Source organism: Python bivittatus, unplaced genomic scaffold (assembly GCF_059951505.1).
Source record: "Python bivittatus isolate LINGU-HERP-01145 unplaced genomic scaffold, Pbiv_v1 ctg000070_np1212, whole genome shotgun sequence".
In the NCBI taxonomy this organism is placed as follows: Eukaryota; Metazoa; Chordata; class Lepidosauria; order Squamata; family Pythonidae; genus Python; species Python bivittatus.
In genome coordinates this window covers 46,001,259-46,016,260 of record NW_028277034.1, presented here as the reverse complement: position 1 = coordinate 46,016,260, position 15,002 = coordinate 46,001,259, and the positions used below count along the sequence as shown (strand labels likewise).

Genomic DNA, 15,002 nt, shown 5'->3' with positions numbered 1-15,002 from the left:
GATACTCATCCCATTGTTTTTCTGATGGTATTGAAATTTGAAAAAAGAGTTTAAAAAACAAGTACTAAATGAGGATCCACCCAATTTCAGAGATAGTGCATGCCATGAACCAAATCCTGGCTTGAGCTTTCATGGGTTTGCCACACAGAGGTATCTGCAGGGTCCTTTGTCAATATGATGAAAGCGATGTCGCACCATTATGACATAAACTCCGTTCTTTTTGTAGGTGGAGTTTATATTTTGATAGCTTGTCAGCCCCACTAGGTAGACCAGACCAGGAAATCAACTTCACAAGAAGGCTAAAACTTTTATTGAGATTGGCTATAATAACAGAATCTTGCAAGTCTGATTGTGTTGTACCTCCTCCTCCTCCTCATAGTTCAGTGGATTAGGGAGGTGTCTGCCTGAGCTGCTTCTGAATGTTATTTCGCTGTTCTGGACTTAAAGAATGCTTCAGCCCTTTTTGCTTACAGGTAACAGTTCCTACATATCTCCATCAAGGTCATCTACCTTACTTTCTACACAGCACAACACTACTCTTGTCTTTTGTCTCTGTTTGCCCTTTCCCATGGACCCTTGTTTGTTTATTGTTTAATCAGTTTATACGGCCATCCATCTCGCAAATGCAACTCTGAGCAACTAACAACACAGTAAAACAAGAAGAACAATATTAATGGAATAAAAACCAACAATGGTTCCTGAGAACCCAACAAGACTATAAACAGAAGACTCTTAAAAGGCCATCTAATCTCCTAGCCCCCAGACCCTGGAGCACACAACCAGGTCTTCAGTGCTTTATGGAAGGCCATCAGGGTCAAGGCCAATCTGATCTTGGGTGCAGGGGAGTGTGGGGTTCCAGATGGTAGGCACTTTGCCATGGTATTACAGGTATGAGGTCATTTCCACCTCCATTCACTTAGTTTCTTTGTTCATAAGAAGCTTGGAGATGGTGTCCTTCAAATTGAGGCTTGTAAGCTATAAATTTTGAACTGTGGTGCTGGAGAAGACTCTTGAGAGTCCCCTGGACTGCTAGGAGGTCAAACCAGTCAATCTTAAAGGAAATCAACCCTGATTGCTCATTGGAAGGATCGATAATGAAGCTCAAGCTCAGACACTTTGGTCACCTAATGCGAAGAGAGATCTCTTTGGAGAAGACCCTGATGCTGGGAAAGATTGAAGGCAAAAGGAGAAGAGGACGGCAGAGGATGAGATGGTTAGATAGCATCACTGAAGCAATGAGCATGAAACTGAGCAAACTCAGGGACGCAGTGAAGGACAGGAAGGCCTGGCGCGATATGGTTCATGGGGTCACGAAGAGTCGGACACGACTTAACGACTAAACAAAACAAGCTACAAATGTGTGTGCTAACCTTCCCCATCTGATGCATTCCAGATACAGTATGTTAGATTTCAGCTTTTAGAATCTGTGTCCAGCATTACCAGAAAAAAAAACATTCCTGGAAGGCATGAGGCTGGGAAAGGCTGGTCTGTGCCTTAAATGTAAGACCTTGGATGCTGATGGAAACCCTGCAAATCAGCCCAATGCTGAGAGCCCTTTCTGTTGGCCTGAGCAAGGTCTGGCTCACACATCATATTGAGCCACAAATGTGATTTATTTGATTTTGGCCAAGTGAGATTTGTAAATACAGATACTGTTTTTACAAGCCATGATTTACCATGTGAAGGAGGCCACTATTCTGCAAACCATTATTAAGGAAGCTTTAGGAACAGGGGGCTGCAACACAAAGGCTGGAAATTATGAGCTGGAAAAATTGGGAATGAGCTTGCTCAGAAAAAGAGCATGACTTTTTCTAAAAGCGTCCTAGGAATTATTTTGGGGAAATAATTGAGTTTACAGTAGAAGGCAGTTGTAGGGAAACTCTCCATAGGTCATCCAGAAAGATAGGGCTAGTATTATGGATTTGATTGATCATGAGAGGTTTATCAGTGTTCTTCCAACTCAAAGCTTCTCTGCTGCAGACTGTGTTACCTGTTGACCCTGATAGCACAAGAAATGGAGTTATAGAACATTGGAAAGAGAGAGAGAGTACATGTGTACACACACACAGACATGAATATTCAATCCCCTCACTTGCCAAAACTATAGCAAAGGCTTATTGAAAAAAGACTGTCATTCTTTGAACTTTCTCTGAGGGAAATACTTTATTTTACCAAAGCATTCTGTATGAGTTAGATGGCCCAGGTCATGCAGCTTTCTTAGCTTTTTTTAATTTGGTGTCATTAATGCAGCTCCAGTGGGCAAGTAGTAGTGCAAGTTGTGCACAGCCCATTCATTATGCTGTTGATAAAATCCTGCCAGCACACACCATAGCTCTACTCCTAGCTTCCCTGTCTTTGTGGGGAAGGTCTGCTGGGAACCAGTAGACCTATTTAACCGTACATAGCTGGAGTGCTTCAAATCATTGTGAACTATAAGCTGTCTATGCAAAATGTTAAAATTGCCTTCAGTTGAATGTGGTTGCAGTTTTAGGGCAAAGTTTCCCTTTTGGGACTACAAGGGGCAGAACCGGATACATCCCTCTGCCTTTTCTTTATGGATAGGATTATAGAACAAATGGAAATGTCTCATGTCTTCATAGAATTCAAAGGACTAAGTAAATGACTCACCTGTTTCAGTTTCTTGGGTTGAGTTCACACTACTAGAATTAAGCTGAATTAAGTCCTAGAAACTACAAGCATAATAGAAGAGCTAGTAATAAGATCTATAGTCCATGACTAATTTTCTTTCTTCTTTTCCAGATCTTGAAGAGCTTTGAAAGCTTTTTGATCCCCCAGCTGCCTAGCTCCCCGCCAGATGTTGAAGCCATGAGAATCTATCTGATTCTTCCAGAATTTCCTCTATTTCAAGACTCAAAATACTATGTAACCTTAACGCTTCCTTTGGCAATGGCCATACTGCGCCTGGACAAAAATCCCAGTAAAGTTTTAGGTAGAAGATGTGCACCTCTTTTCTGGGCGTGGGCTGTCTTACACTGATTTGAGGACAAAATAAGTCACAGATATGTTTTATATCAACTCTGTGAAATGCCAGGAAATACTGCCACTTATTCTTCAGCCCAGTTAAGTCTTCTGACCGCTTTCTCTTAAATTCCTTGGTTAACTTGGGTCTAGAGTGAGAGCTAGGTAGTATGCTATGTCTACAGCACTTCTACAGAACTTCCCTATAGGAACCATGTAGTAATATTGTGGTCTTCCTTGGTTGTGGACATTGCCAACAGTGCTTTTATGATATCACCTTCCATTTCACCAGTCCTGACCATCACCTCAAACTTACTTGTGTGTGCAGCAACCAAGACATTTTTCCAGGAGGAAAGGGACAAAAAGTGCTGTGTTTAAGCGGTCAGAAATGAGTAGTTGAAATGAAATTGAGGGATCAAGTGGTGGGTAATTCATAGTACTCATAGCATTCATCCTCGTCAGGTATATGTTGCTCTTTAGATGGCACTTCCAAATTACTCCATTGTTCAATATGCATTTTGCTGGCATGCCTTCTGATGCCAGCATTCCCCCCAAAGAGCCAGTTTGCTGGCTGGGGAATTCTGGGAGTTGAAGTCCACACATCTTAAAGTTGCTATGATTGAGAAACACTGGTCTAGGCACCAGGCTAGAAACCAGGAGACTGTGAGTTCTAGTCCAGCCTTAGGCATGAAAGCCAGCTGGGTAACTTTGGGCCAGTCCCTCTCTATGTCCAGCTCATCTCACAGGATTGTTGTTGTGGGGAAAAATAGGAGGAAGGAGTATTAGGTATGTTTGCTGCCTTGAGTTATTTATAAAGAATAATAAAGGCAGGATAAAAATTTTTTTTTAAGTCTTATGGAACATTGCATTTTTACCATAATTTAGAATCTCAACTGGTGTTGTAAACTCATAACAATAATGGATACAAATAGTCTCATCATTTGCCCTTTGAATCTCTTCCAAATTACCATTCCCTCATCTTTGTTTCATAAAACAAATATAAAAGAGGAGTTTGGTTGTTGAAAGGTGAATCATGAAGCTGAACAGGAGTGTTCAGCTTCCCTTGATAGCGTTAAAACTTACGGAAGGCATTCAGATGTAAGAGTGAAGTCTTTGGTGCGTGTAGCCATTAGGTCCACTTGATTCAGAAGGATTCACTTCCAACCAAACTTGCCTAAGATTGGGCTGTGCATCTCTATTTTTGATTTTTCCCAAAAGTACAAATCTGAATACATTGAAGATACTTGAGATCCTAGACCCGGGAAATGAAAAATGAGGACAGCAGCCATCATGTTCATTTTTCCATTTTCCATCATCTCAGTACTGAAGTCAATAACCCATTTTGCTTTATGTAATCTTATTTAGATAACTGGTGGTCTCAGGTATGCCCAGGGTACTTCTTGAGGCTAGTGGATCTCTACAAAGGTGCTGTGATTTATCTCTTGAATGGGAAAAAAACATTGCTGATCCCGGTCTTGTACAGCAGTTACATCACAGCTGCACTAAAACTTCTGGAGAAACTTCATAAAGTAAGAAAACAATTCTTTGAGTCTGTATACATTGCTCTTCAATGATGGTGCTTCTGGTTGTTTTTCCCACTCCCCACCTCCACCCCATTTGTACATTGGGTCTCGTATTTGCATTGTGTATATAGAATCTGATGATTTTAGTCCTGAATTGTATGGTTTTCCATACTTTCACTTTGTGTAGTGCAGATAATATGTTGAAGCCCTTGTATATTTGACTCTGTAGATTTACGTTGGTCTCGGTATATATGGTACCCTCCGGTGTGTTGGACTATAGTACAGAGTGAATATATTCCAAAACCACCAGATTAGGATAAGCCGTAAGGCAGACATGAATTTCCAAATACTGCAACTTCTGTTTGCACGTATTCCAACTGGCATAGGATTTGTGCTGGACGGTGCTGCCATAAAGTTATTGTCTACAGCTTTTTAATTAGGTAATTAGTAAATGCTGCTTTTAAGCTAAGCTGAGTGAAAAATTGATTGATTGATTAAGTGCCATCAGGTCAGTGTTAACTCTCAGCCAATGCACAGATAGATTTTCTCCAGAATAAACTGTCTTCAACTTGGATTTTAGGTCTCTTAGTGGTGTTTTTGTTCTTGTCATTATGTACCTACTTTGCCTTTCCTGAACCTCTGTGGAAAATGAAAGAAGGAATGTCAGTATTTACACATTTCCAAATTCTGCAAGACACTTTGGCAAAAAAGCAGAGAAAATATTTTTGTAGGGCAAATGAGGTACAAGACTGTATTTTATTAAGGAAAATTATGTGCCACTAGGAGAAAAACGGTTGAAAACATGAATGCATTTTTTGTGTTGGCTGTGCAAATTGATGGGCATACTAGAGGAAATTAACTTAATGGGCAGGTGAACTGGCAAAGTCATCCTTTCATACAATTAGCCTTCTTTTTGGGATTTGTATGAATTCTGTGAATAAATTGTTCATTGTGTTATTCCGTTTCGTTTGTTTGTTTGTTTTTCCATATCAGGTAAATCAGAAAGCTAAGCACATAGAGTATGACAAGTTTTATATCCCAGAGATTTCTAATTTGATAGATATTCAGGAAGACTACCTGATGTGGTTTTTGCGTCAAGCTGGAATGGTAAGAGGCTTTGTTTACTTGGACATGCTAAATAATACTCCAGGATCTAGTTAAATTAGAAAGTTCCATGCACCCTGTATCAAAACAGAACGCTACCCAACTGTGAATTTTGCAAAGTTTTTATGCAAGTCATTTATATGCAAATAATTTCATTTCAAGATCTGACTATCTAGAGTATGTAAAATAGTTATGGGGAATGTGCGGTAGATTGAAGAGGCAATGTAGTACGGGCAATCCCCAGTTTAAGAACGAGTTCTGTTCCCAAGGTCTGTCCTTAAGTCGAATTTGTATGCAGCTGGAACAGTATTATTGTATAATACTGTATAAGTAGTATTGTGTAATGAACTCCAACAATTGTGTATGTAACTCGAATTTTGCTACAGTAGGCTCCATTCTTAACTATGGGTCGTCTGTAACACAGGCGTTCTTAACCCAGGGACTCCCTGTAGTTAATAAATTACAAGGAGGGGTATAGGCATCTTTTTAACCCATTCCTAAAAGGGTGAGAACATCTTGTGTTTCTGATAGTGCTAAATCTTATATCCCCAGGTATATGTAGTGGTTGTGGCCAATCTGTAATGGGCTGAAGGCTAATTGAATGGCTGTGGCCAGGCTACGAAGAACAGTAAAACTACTTGCTCAGTGAATCTTCAGTACAGTAATATGACTTTTGACAATGATTGCCTCTGTCTTTAATGCTGAATGATAAACTATTTCTTTGAAACTGAAAAGGAAGGAGAAAAAAGTGAAGGAATGTCATTCTGGCCAGGCCTATTTCTAGCAGCTAATGGATAATCCTTAAGGGGAATTCTGGGAGTTGAAGTCCACACATCATAAAGTTCCCAAGGTTGAGAAACACTGAACTAGACAGTGTCTAGATTGGGAAGATTGGAATAGGCAAGGGTTGAGAAACACTGGTCTAAGAGGAGGAATAACATGTATGTATCCTGTTGACTTCTTTGGAGCAAGAGTGGGATAGAAAAATAACTGATGATGCACTTGTTGGAAGCTCATGCTGTTTATATTTCTTTTCCTTCTCTCCTCTCCCTTTTCCCTTGCACAGAAAGTAAGACCATCTATCATGCAGGTAAAAATTCCAGTTACTCTTGCCAAAGTAGTTCTCACTGGAATCCCAAACTGCCACCATTAAATTGAACTGTTCCTTCTTTCCAGGATACTGTGACTCTGTGCTCTTACCCTTTTATCTTTGATGCACAAGCCAAGACCAAGATGTTGCAGACAGATGCTGAACTGCAAATGCAGGTACCTTGCCTTCTTTCAGTCTCCCTATCTTTTCTTTTTGGAAACAGATTTGCTCCTCCGGATGATATGATTGGCCACCTGCATTAGCCTTAACCAACATCACTAATGTGTTTGGGGGCAATGGGTTAGAAAGGTTGGTTTCTTCATTCAATCCAGGCTAAATTGGGTGGCTTGATTTGCCTTTGAAATGTATGGATCTTCATTTACATCAGTTGTGCACAACCTGAGTCATCTACCGCCCTTCCTACCTTGGATGTGACTCCCAGAGTTTTCCAAAAGTTGTGTTTTTTAATCTAACAGAAGGGGAAATTTGTTAAATGTAAATTAAATGAAATCAGATACATTTCTTTTTGTGGCTATATCTACTACTTCCTGGAATGCAGTCCCTTAGCAGGCCAAATATGAGCTCAGCTTACAAAAAGCTGCATATGTTGATTTATATCATGACTAATTTGTGGAAGGTATAGCCTACTCAGAAATGATGGTCTGAAACCCTTGTGTTTGTGCTCATCTGAATAATGTTCTTAGACACCTCCTCTTGTGGGAGGTTGGGTTGTTACTTTGGTAATGGAGCACTTGGTTAGTGCAGTTAGTGTGGGTTGTTTTTTGATAGACTTGTGTTTCTAATTTGCTGTCATTTCCTCTGCTGATATGGATATCCAAGAAGGATAGTGGTGAGATGGTTATTGTTTATATGAGATAGGCATAATTGTAACTGTCTATATAAAAATTACAGGAAAATTAAATGTACAGGTAGTCCTCGCTTAACGACTGTTCATTTAACAATGGTTCAAAGTTACAGTGGCCTTGGAAAAGTGCTTTATGACCTGTACTTGCACTCACAACTGTTGCACCACCCCCAACAGTCACATGAGCATGATTTGCTACCTTTTTTACAATGGTCATTAAGTGAATCACCATGGTTAAGTGAATTACAAGGTTGTTAAGTGAATCACATGGTCATTAAGCAAATTCTGGCAAAAAAATGTCCATTGGGGATGCTGGATTTGCTTAATGACCACGTGATTCACTTAACAACCATAGTGATTCGCTTAATGACTATCATAAAAGTGGTCGTAAAATTGGGCCCAGTCATGTGATGACTCGCTTAATGACCGCCCCATTTAACAACCAATTTTCCGGTCTGTATTGTCATTAAGCAAGGACTACCTGCTTCCTGTAAATTTAAAACTTAATTAAAAATAAAGTCATTGTTATCCTCATCCTCATGATGACTAACTTGCTTTGTTGGTTTCAGTGGAATCTAAGTTCAACTAACATACATGCTTAATAAGGAGTAGCTTCCATTGTACTCATTGGAAAGTCTATTAATCTGGAGTAGTCTGCTAATATTGTAATGCCGTATTTCATGACAATGGGTAGTTGCTAAAAACATGGTTGTGTCTTCTTTTCTTTTAACATTTATCTTCAGATTAGAAAATGTTAAAAATGGAATGTTCTACCTGTTAGAATGTAAGAGTCAGTTGCTATCCGTTCAGACTTCAATTCTTGGGGGATTACCTCCCAATAGATCACTTTCTCCTACTAATTATTACCCTATGCGTATGTGTAAAATACTGTTGTGCCAGAAGTGACCCCAGATGGCAGAACAATATTTTTGCTGTATCTACAGCTGAATTCTGCCTTTTGCTGGGCAAGAATCCATCCTGAGTCACTGTTTGCATTTCCCAGGAGATGGCACTAGTGCAAAGAATAGCTACTACTTCGTTTTCCTCCAAAGAGAAGGAAAATGAAAATTATGATGATGGTATCTCCCCTGCCAACTTGAATGGCATTGATGAGATTATTTGGAGGGAACCTAGTTAACAGGTTCTTACAAGATGGCTTAAAGAGTAGTAAGCTTAGTTCTTTAAAGCTGAGCTATTCTCAGTGACTTCATGGACATGCTTATGTAGATTTTCTTGGCAACAGTATAGAAGTGGCTTCCCAGTGCCTTGTTTTTGAAGTTTCTCACTGTAACCTGCAAACTGATTTACTTCTGGTGGTCTCCCATCCAAGCAGTAACCAGGATGGGTTAGGTTTTTAGATCAGCACAGGTGTCCCCCTCCCCCCCCAGCTAGAGCATAGGAAGGTGTGCAATTGTTACATTCAAGAAGGCTGGATTTGATTTGAGAACAATCAGTTCTTGACCTTATTGAATGTATTTTGTGTGGTTTTGCATGTTGGATATTGTTAGCCTTACCAGGTAGACCAGACAGGAAACATGACCAGATAAGCTAATTATACTTTTTTGTAAAGTTACATTAGCAGAATCTTGCAAGGCTGAAAGTACAATTTTCCCACCATCTCCTTTACAGCCCAAGAAACTAGGGAGGGTCCCTTCTGAATCTCTTGCCCCATCCACTATTCAGCTGTGGGCTATGCTGTCTCTTATCTGAGCGTTCCCTAGGCAGCATCGCTTTGCCCTGTCTCCCAAGGTTTTTCCCACAGACCATTATAGATAACTAACATGAAAGGATCCCATAATCATGGACAGAATATTTTTAAAGATAGGTTATTATTCATAAAACCATAAAATTCTGTGACCCTCCTTTCTTCCCATTTGCATATGAACATCTTGGGGGATAGGGTTGTGGGGGAAGAAGGATAATGAATTACAGCTCAAAGTGTTGATGATTAGAAGAAGTTTTGCTATCTAGCATAATAGGTGTAATTCTTTCTGCTGTTTAGCTCTGAAAAGAATGGAAAAATTCAGTATTGGGAATGTATTCCTTTCTATCCATAGGCAGTATTCCCAATCTTGGCAGCTACCAGATGTGTGGAATCAGTACCAGAATTTCACAACCAGCGTGGTCATAGTTGAGAAGTCCACCAAAGTGGAAGTTGCCAAAGTTGGGAAATACAGAGCTAGAGTCTAAGCAGCTGCTTCCTATTTTAGAAAGTTAATATTTAAAGCCCAGGCCCAATACCAATAATATCCTCAGCTTTTGAGATTGCCTCATTAATGGTTGAGCAGTTTCTTTCTACTTAAAGAGACATAACTCCTCTCCTCAGATGTCAGTGGAACGAGAGGAGGGAAATTGTTGGGAAGTCTCCCTTGAAATCCATTGTTTAAATGTTTCTAGGTGGCCATTAGTGGAGCAAATCTACAGAATGTCTTCATGCTTCTCACGCTGGAACCCCTTCTGGCTCGAAACCCATTCCTGGTCCTTCACGTTCGCAGGAGCAACTTGGTTGGTGATGCTCTGAGAGAACTGAGCATCCATTCAGATATTGACTTGAAAAAGCCTTTGAAGGTAAGCTCCTGTCAGTGTAATCTAATTCTCACAGCAGCAGCCATCCTGAATCCAGGCTGCTTCAGTATGTTTTATTTCTGATTGCTGGTGAAATTCCATATGGTGGAATCCTTCACCCATACAAAATAATTGTCTTCACATAGAATGAAGAATTCTGTGAAGGAAAACTCTGTTTGGGAGGTAGTGTTCAACTTTTTAAAAATAAATAAAATACAGTGACTTTCTCAGAGAGGTGAGATCATTTGCCATGGCTTTGACACCCCATTTCTCAGTGCAAAATATAATGAGGCCTGTTGGTTATTCTCTTCTGCCCATGAAAACTACCTTAAGGCATTGCCCTTATTGAAATCAATTTGGCATGTTCTGGCAGGTGATCTTTGATGGTGAGGAAGCCGTGGATGCTGGTGGGGTCACAAAGGAATTCTTTCTCCTGCTGCTGAAAGAGCTCTTGAATCCCATCTATGGAATGTTCACCTGCTATTCAGACTCCAATCTGCTCTGGTTCTCAGACACTGTAAGTATGGCTGCTACATTCATCTGGATAATTCACCCAAGAGCTTATTTAGACTTCTGCAGACTTGGAGCTCTCCAAGTTTGAGATTGCTATTTTCAGTATTCCAGTGAAGAAAGGCTGGGCAAAACAGATGTTCGTCTTGAAAGTAGAGTTAGCAGCTTTTTAACATAAAATTTATGACTTTAGTTCTAGACTTTCTCCTAATGCTGCTTTCCCTTTTTCTATGTGCCTAAAGTGTTTTGTTGAGCACAATTGGTTTCACCTAATTGGCATCATCTGTGGTCTGGCTATCTACAACTTCACCGTGGTGGACCTCCACTTTCCCCTGGCTTTATATAAGAAACTTCTAAATGTGAAGCCCTGCCTGGATGACTTGAAGGAGTTATCTCCCCTGGAAGGAAGGTAGATGTTGTACAGGGATGTTTTCCTCACCATTTTGCATGATCAGCATAAAATTACAGTCTCCTTTATTGTATGGGAAAAGAAAATTGTTGGCAAATGTGTACATTGGCTGTACATTTACTTGGGGACCAAGCTTTTCATTCCCCAAAGTAACATCAAAAGCAAACCATGTGATTACATATGACCTTTGGAAAAGAACAATGAATCTTATACACTCACATGTGCATATATGTGACAGCTAGTGTGGTGTAATGGTAAAGGTATTGCACTTGGAGCGAGGAGACCCAGGTTCTAGTCTGCCATGGAAGCTCACTGGTTGACTTTGGGCCAGTCACCCTCTCTTAGCCCAATCTACCTCACAAGGTGTTGTGAGGAAAAACAAGAGGGAGCACTATGTATGCTTCTTTGAGTTCCTCTACAAAAGGCAGGAGATATCTCAGTCTCTCTCACGGCATCTAAAGGAGGGGTTCTCTTGATTTGTCCCATGTTTTTGTGTGTACTTTTAATACAATCTGTGGATAGACTTATACAATCTATTCATGGTAGAGGACTTGTATGATTCCAGTATTGAAGAAAGATGCATATTTGAAGCTATCAGTTAATAGTCCATTCCAAATCCTCCTATGATATATTTTTTAATTTTATTTATTTTACAAATAACTCAAGGTAGTGAACACACCTAATACTACTTCTCCCACCTATTTTCCTCACAACAACAATGCTGTGAGGTGAGTTGGGCTGAGAGAGAGTGACTGGCCCAAAGTCACCCACTGGCTTTCATGCCTCAGGTTGGACTAGAATTCAGTGTCCTGGTTTCTAGCCTGGTGCCTTAACCACTAAACCAAACTGGCTCTGGTTCCTCCTTCAGGCCCTGGTTCTTCTCCATCTTCTTATACTCCTTCCTGATGTTGCTGTCACTTGGCACCGCTATGTCTATCATCACCACTGTCTTCTGGTCCTTGTCTACTACCATGAAGTCTGGTTGATTGGCCAGTACCTGTCTGTCTGGCTGGATGTGGAAGTCCCACAGGATCTTAGCCCTGTTATTCTCCATGACCTTCTGTGGAATCTCCCATCTGGACTTGGGAGGGTCTAGGCCATAAACTGTGCAGATGTTCCTGTACACAATGCCAGCTACTGGGTTGTGCCATTCAGTGTATGCTGTTCCTGCCTGCATCTTACACCCTGCCACTATGTGTTGGACTGTCTCTGAGGCCTCTGCCCAGTCTGCACTTGGGTCCTGTCTAATGTGGTAGATCCCTGCTTCTATGGTTCTAATGCTTAGTGCCTGTTCTTGTGCAGCTATGATCAGTGCCTCAGTGCTGTCTTTCAGTCCAGCCCTTTCCAGCCACTGGTAGGATTTCCCAGTGTCAGCCATCTCAGCTATCTGTCGATGGTACATCGCATGCAAGGTCTTGTCTTGCCATGGCACTTCCTCCACTTGAACTTCCTCCCATGTCTGCTGCTGCCTCAGGCATTCACTCAGCAGCTCATCTTTGGGTGCCATCTTACTGATGTACTCCTGGATGTTCTGGTTTCATCCAGGACATTGGCTTTGATGCTCACCAGACTCCACCCGTCCTCTTTCCGGCTGGTGTACAGTCCCTGGGTGTTGGACTTGGGGTGAAAACCTCTGTACATTGCGATGAGCTTCTGGGTGTTCACATCAGCAGCCTCCATATCCTCCTTTGGCCAGCTCAGTATACCAGCAGGGTATATGATGACTGGAAGGGCATACATGTTGATGGCGTGGATCTTGTTCTTCCCATTGAGCTGGCTCTCCAGGGCCTCTCTTATCCTTTGGGGATTCTTGGATGTTGCTGTCTTTCTTGCCTCCTCATCGTGGTTCCCATGTGACTGTGGGATACCAAGGTCCTTGTAGCTGGTCTTTATGTCTGCTATGTGGTCTGCTGGTAGTTCCACCCCATCAGTCTTAACTACCTTCCCTCTCTTTACTACCATCCAGCCAGACTTTTCCAGTCTGAATGGCATCCCAATGCCCTCACTATAGAGCTGTGTCAGGTGGATCAGCAAGTCGATGTCTCATTCACTCTTAACATACAGCTTGATGTTATCCATGTGGAGGAGGTGGCTGATGGTAGTTCCACTCTTGAACTTGTATCCATTTCCAGTCCTTGTGATGACGGGGTTCAAGCTGAGGGGGTTCAAGCCTATGCAGAACAGCAGCAGGGACAGTGCATGGCCTTGGTATATGCCGCACCTGATGGCCACTTGTGTGAGCTGTCTTGAGTTGACTTCCAGTGTTGTCTTCCACAGTCCCATGGAGTTCTTGAGGAAGGTCCTTAGTGTCCTGTTTACTTTGTTTCACAGATTCATGTGTATGGCATTGAGTTGTAGGTTTTCCTGTAGCCAATCCAAGCTGTGCTCAGATTGGTCTGTTTAGACCTTGAGTCTCGGGCAACTGGTGTTTTGAGCCTCTAGTGTTGTTCCCAATGCCCTTCCGAGCTGTGCTCATGTACAGGCCCATATGGTCCTGGAGCTTGACGGCTATGATGCCTGATAGGATTTTCCTTGTTGTGGGGAAACATTGGCCGGTAGTTGAACAGTGCTGTTCCCTTCATGATCAGCACAGTCCTCCTTTGTGTTAGCCAGTCTGGTGGGAGCCTGCTGTTAGCAACTGGTTCATCTGTGCTGCTAGGTGTTCATGCACTGCTGTTCATTTCTTTAGCCAGTAGATAGATCATGTCCAGCCAGGTGCTGTCCAGCTCTTCATGTTTTTGACCTGCTGTTGGATGTCTGCTACTGTGATGGTGACTGGTTCCTGTTCTGGGAGATTGCTGTGGTCTGCTCTCAGGTCCTGCAGCCACTTTGCACTGGTGTTATGTGTCTTCCTTGTCTCCCATATGTTCTTCCAGTACTGTTCAGTTTCTGCTGTTGGTGGCTCTGCTGTTACTGTGTTGTTGTACTGCAGTTGAGAGTACACCTTGGATGGTTCTTTGGAGAACAGGGCATTTCTCTTCTTGACCTCTGCTTCTGTAGTGCATCTCCTTAGCCTAATAGCCAGTGCTGTGAGCCTTTGTTTAGCAGTCTCTAGGGCTTCAGATGGAGTCAGGCCCTTGTATTTTTTTCAGTAGCTAAGTCTTATCCTTAATCTCCACACCCTTTTGCGGTTCCACCAGCTAACTTCTCTCTGAATTGCCTTGATCTTAGCCTCCAACCTCATTTTCCAGGGGGGTATGTACTGCTGTTCTTGATCTTATAGCCAAGCATCTTCAGGATTACAGCGGCTGTAGCATATACCAATTCATTGGTTTGAGTTATGGTGGTAATAGGGATTGTCATGAAGGCTCTATTGGCATCTTATGGCATACTATCTGATGGTACTTCTCCACTGAGCCTTGGTAATTGGTCTCGAGGGTTGACTGTAGCTAGTTTATCCATGATCTTATGCCTCATACCAGCTATTGTGCTCTGTAATAGAGAGGGTGGCAGTGATATTCCAGATTCAGGTGTTGGCTCCACATCCAATTGTTCTTCCAGGTCTTCTTGAGTCCAGGATGTAATGTGTAGTTGGACTGCCTCAAGTTGTGAGAGCAGCTTCCTCTTGACTGTGTTGAAGCATTGGGTAACTAGCTGTTTCTCAGTTAGCGTGGATGTAGGTCTTCTGTCCATCCATAGTTCCCTCATACATTTCCTATATCCCCTCTCATTAGGTCTACTGTTGTAGTAGCATTCCATCAGTTCCAGGTTCTCTTGTCTCATCCATGTATGGTTTGTTCCAGTAGCTCACTTATTGTCAGATTGTCCTGGTTCCCCAACTTCTGGCATGGACCTTGTTAACCCGGGGAACATCCAAGCCAGCATGACTCTCTTAGTTCATGCCATTCTTATATTCAAGGTAGGCAAGTGAAGCATTAGGGGGACTTTGCCCAAGAATCCCTACTGGTAAGGTAGGTACCAGCCAGGATTCGAAACCCAGTCTCCCGCACCAATGGG

The 15,002-nt window shown here is 41.9% G+C and overlaps 1 protein-coding gene across 3 annotated transcripts in view; it reads left to right on the top strand.

Annotated features, from left to right (window-relative positions):
- HERC3 (HECT and RLD domain containing E3 ubiquitin protein ligase 3) overlaps positions 1 to 15,002 on the top strand; it is a 50,946-nt gene that overhangs the window by 29,397 nt on the left and 6,547 nt on the right. For all 3 annotated transcript variants that reach the window (XM_088133061.1, XM_088133060.1, XM_088133062.1), the window contains exons 13-20: positions 2,761 to 2,950; positions 4,345 to 4,508; positions 5,496 to 5,609; positions 6,673 to 6,696; positions 6,783 to 6,872; positions 9,959 to 10,129; positions 10,500 to 10,643; positions 10,879 to 11,045. In XM_088133061.1, coding sequence (XP_087989187.1) covers positions 2,761 to 2,950; positions 4,345 to 4,508; positions 5,496 to 5,609; positions 6,673 to 6,696; positions 6,783 to 6,872; positions 9,959 to 10,129; positions 10,500 to 10,643; positions 10,879 to 11,045 — 1,064 coding nt within the window. The remainder of the gene's footprint in view (positions 1 to 2,760; positions 2,951 to 4,344; positions 4,509 to 5,495; positions 5,610 to 6,672; positions 6,697 to 6,782; positions 6,873 to 9,958; positions 10,130 to 10,499; positions 10,644 to 10,878; positions 11,046 to 15,002) is intronic.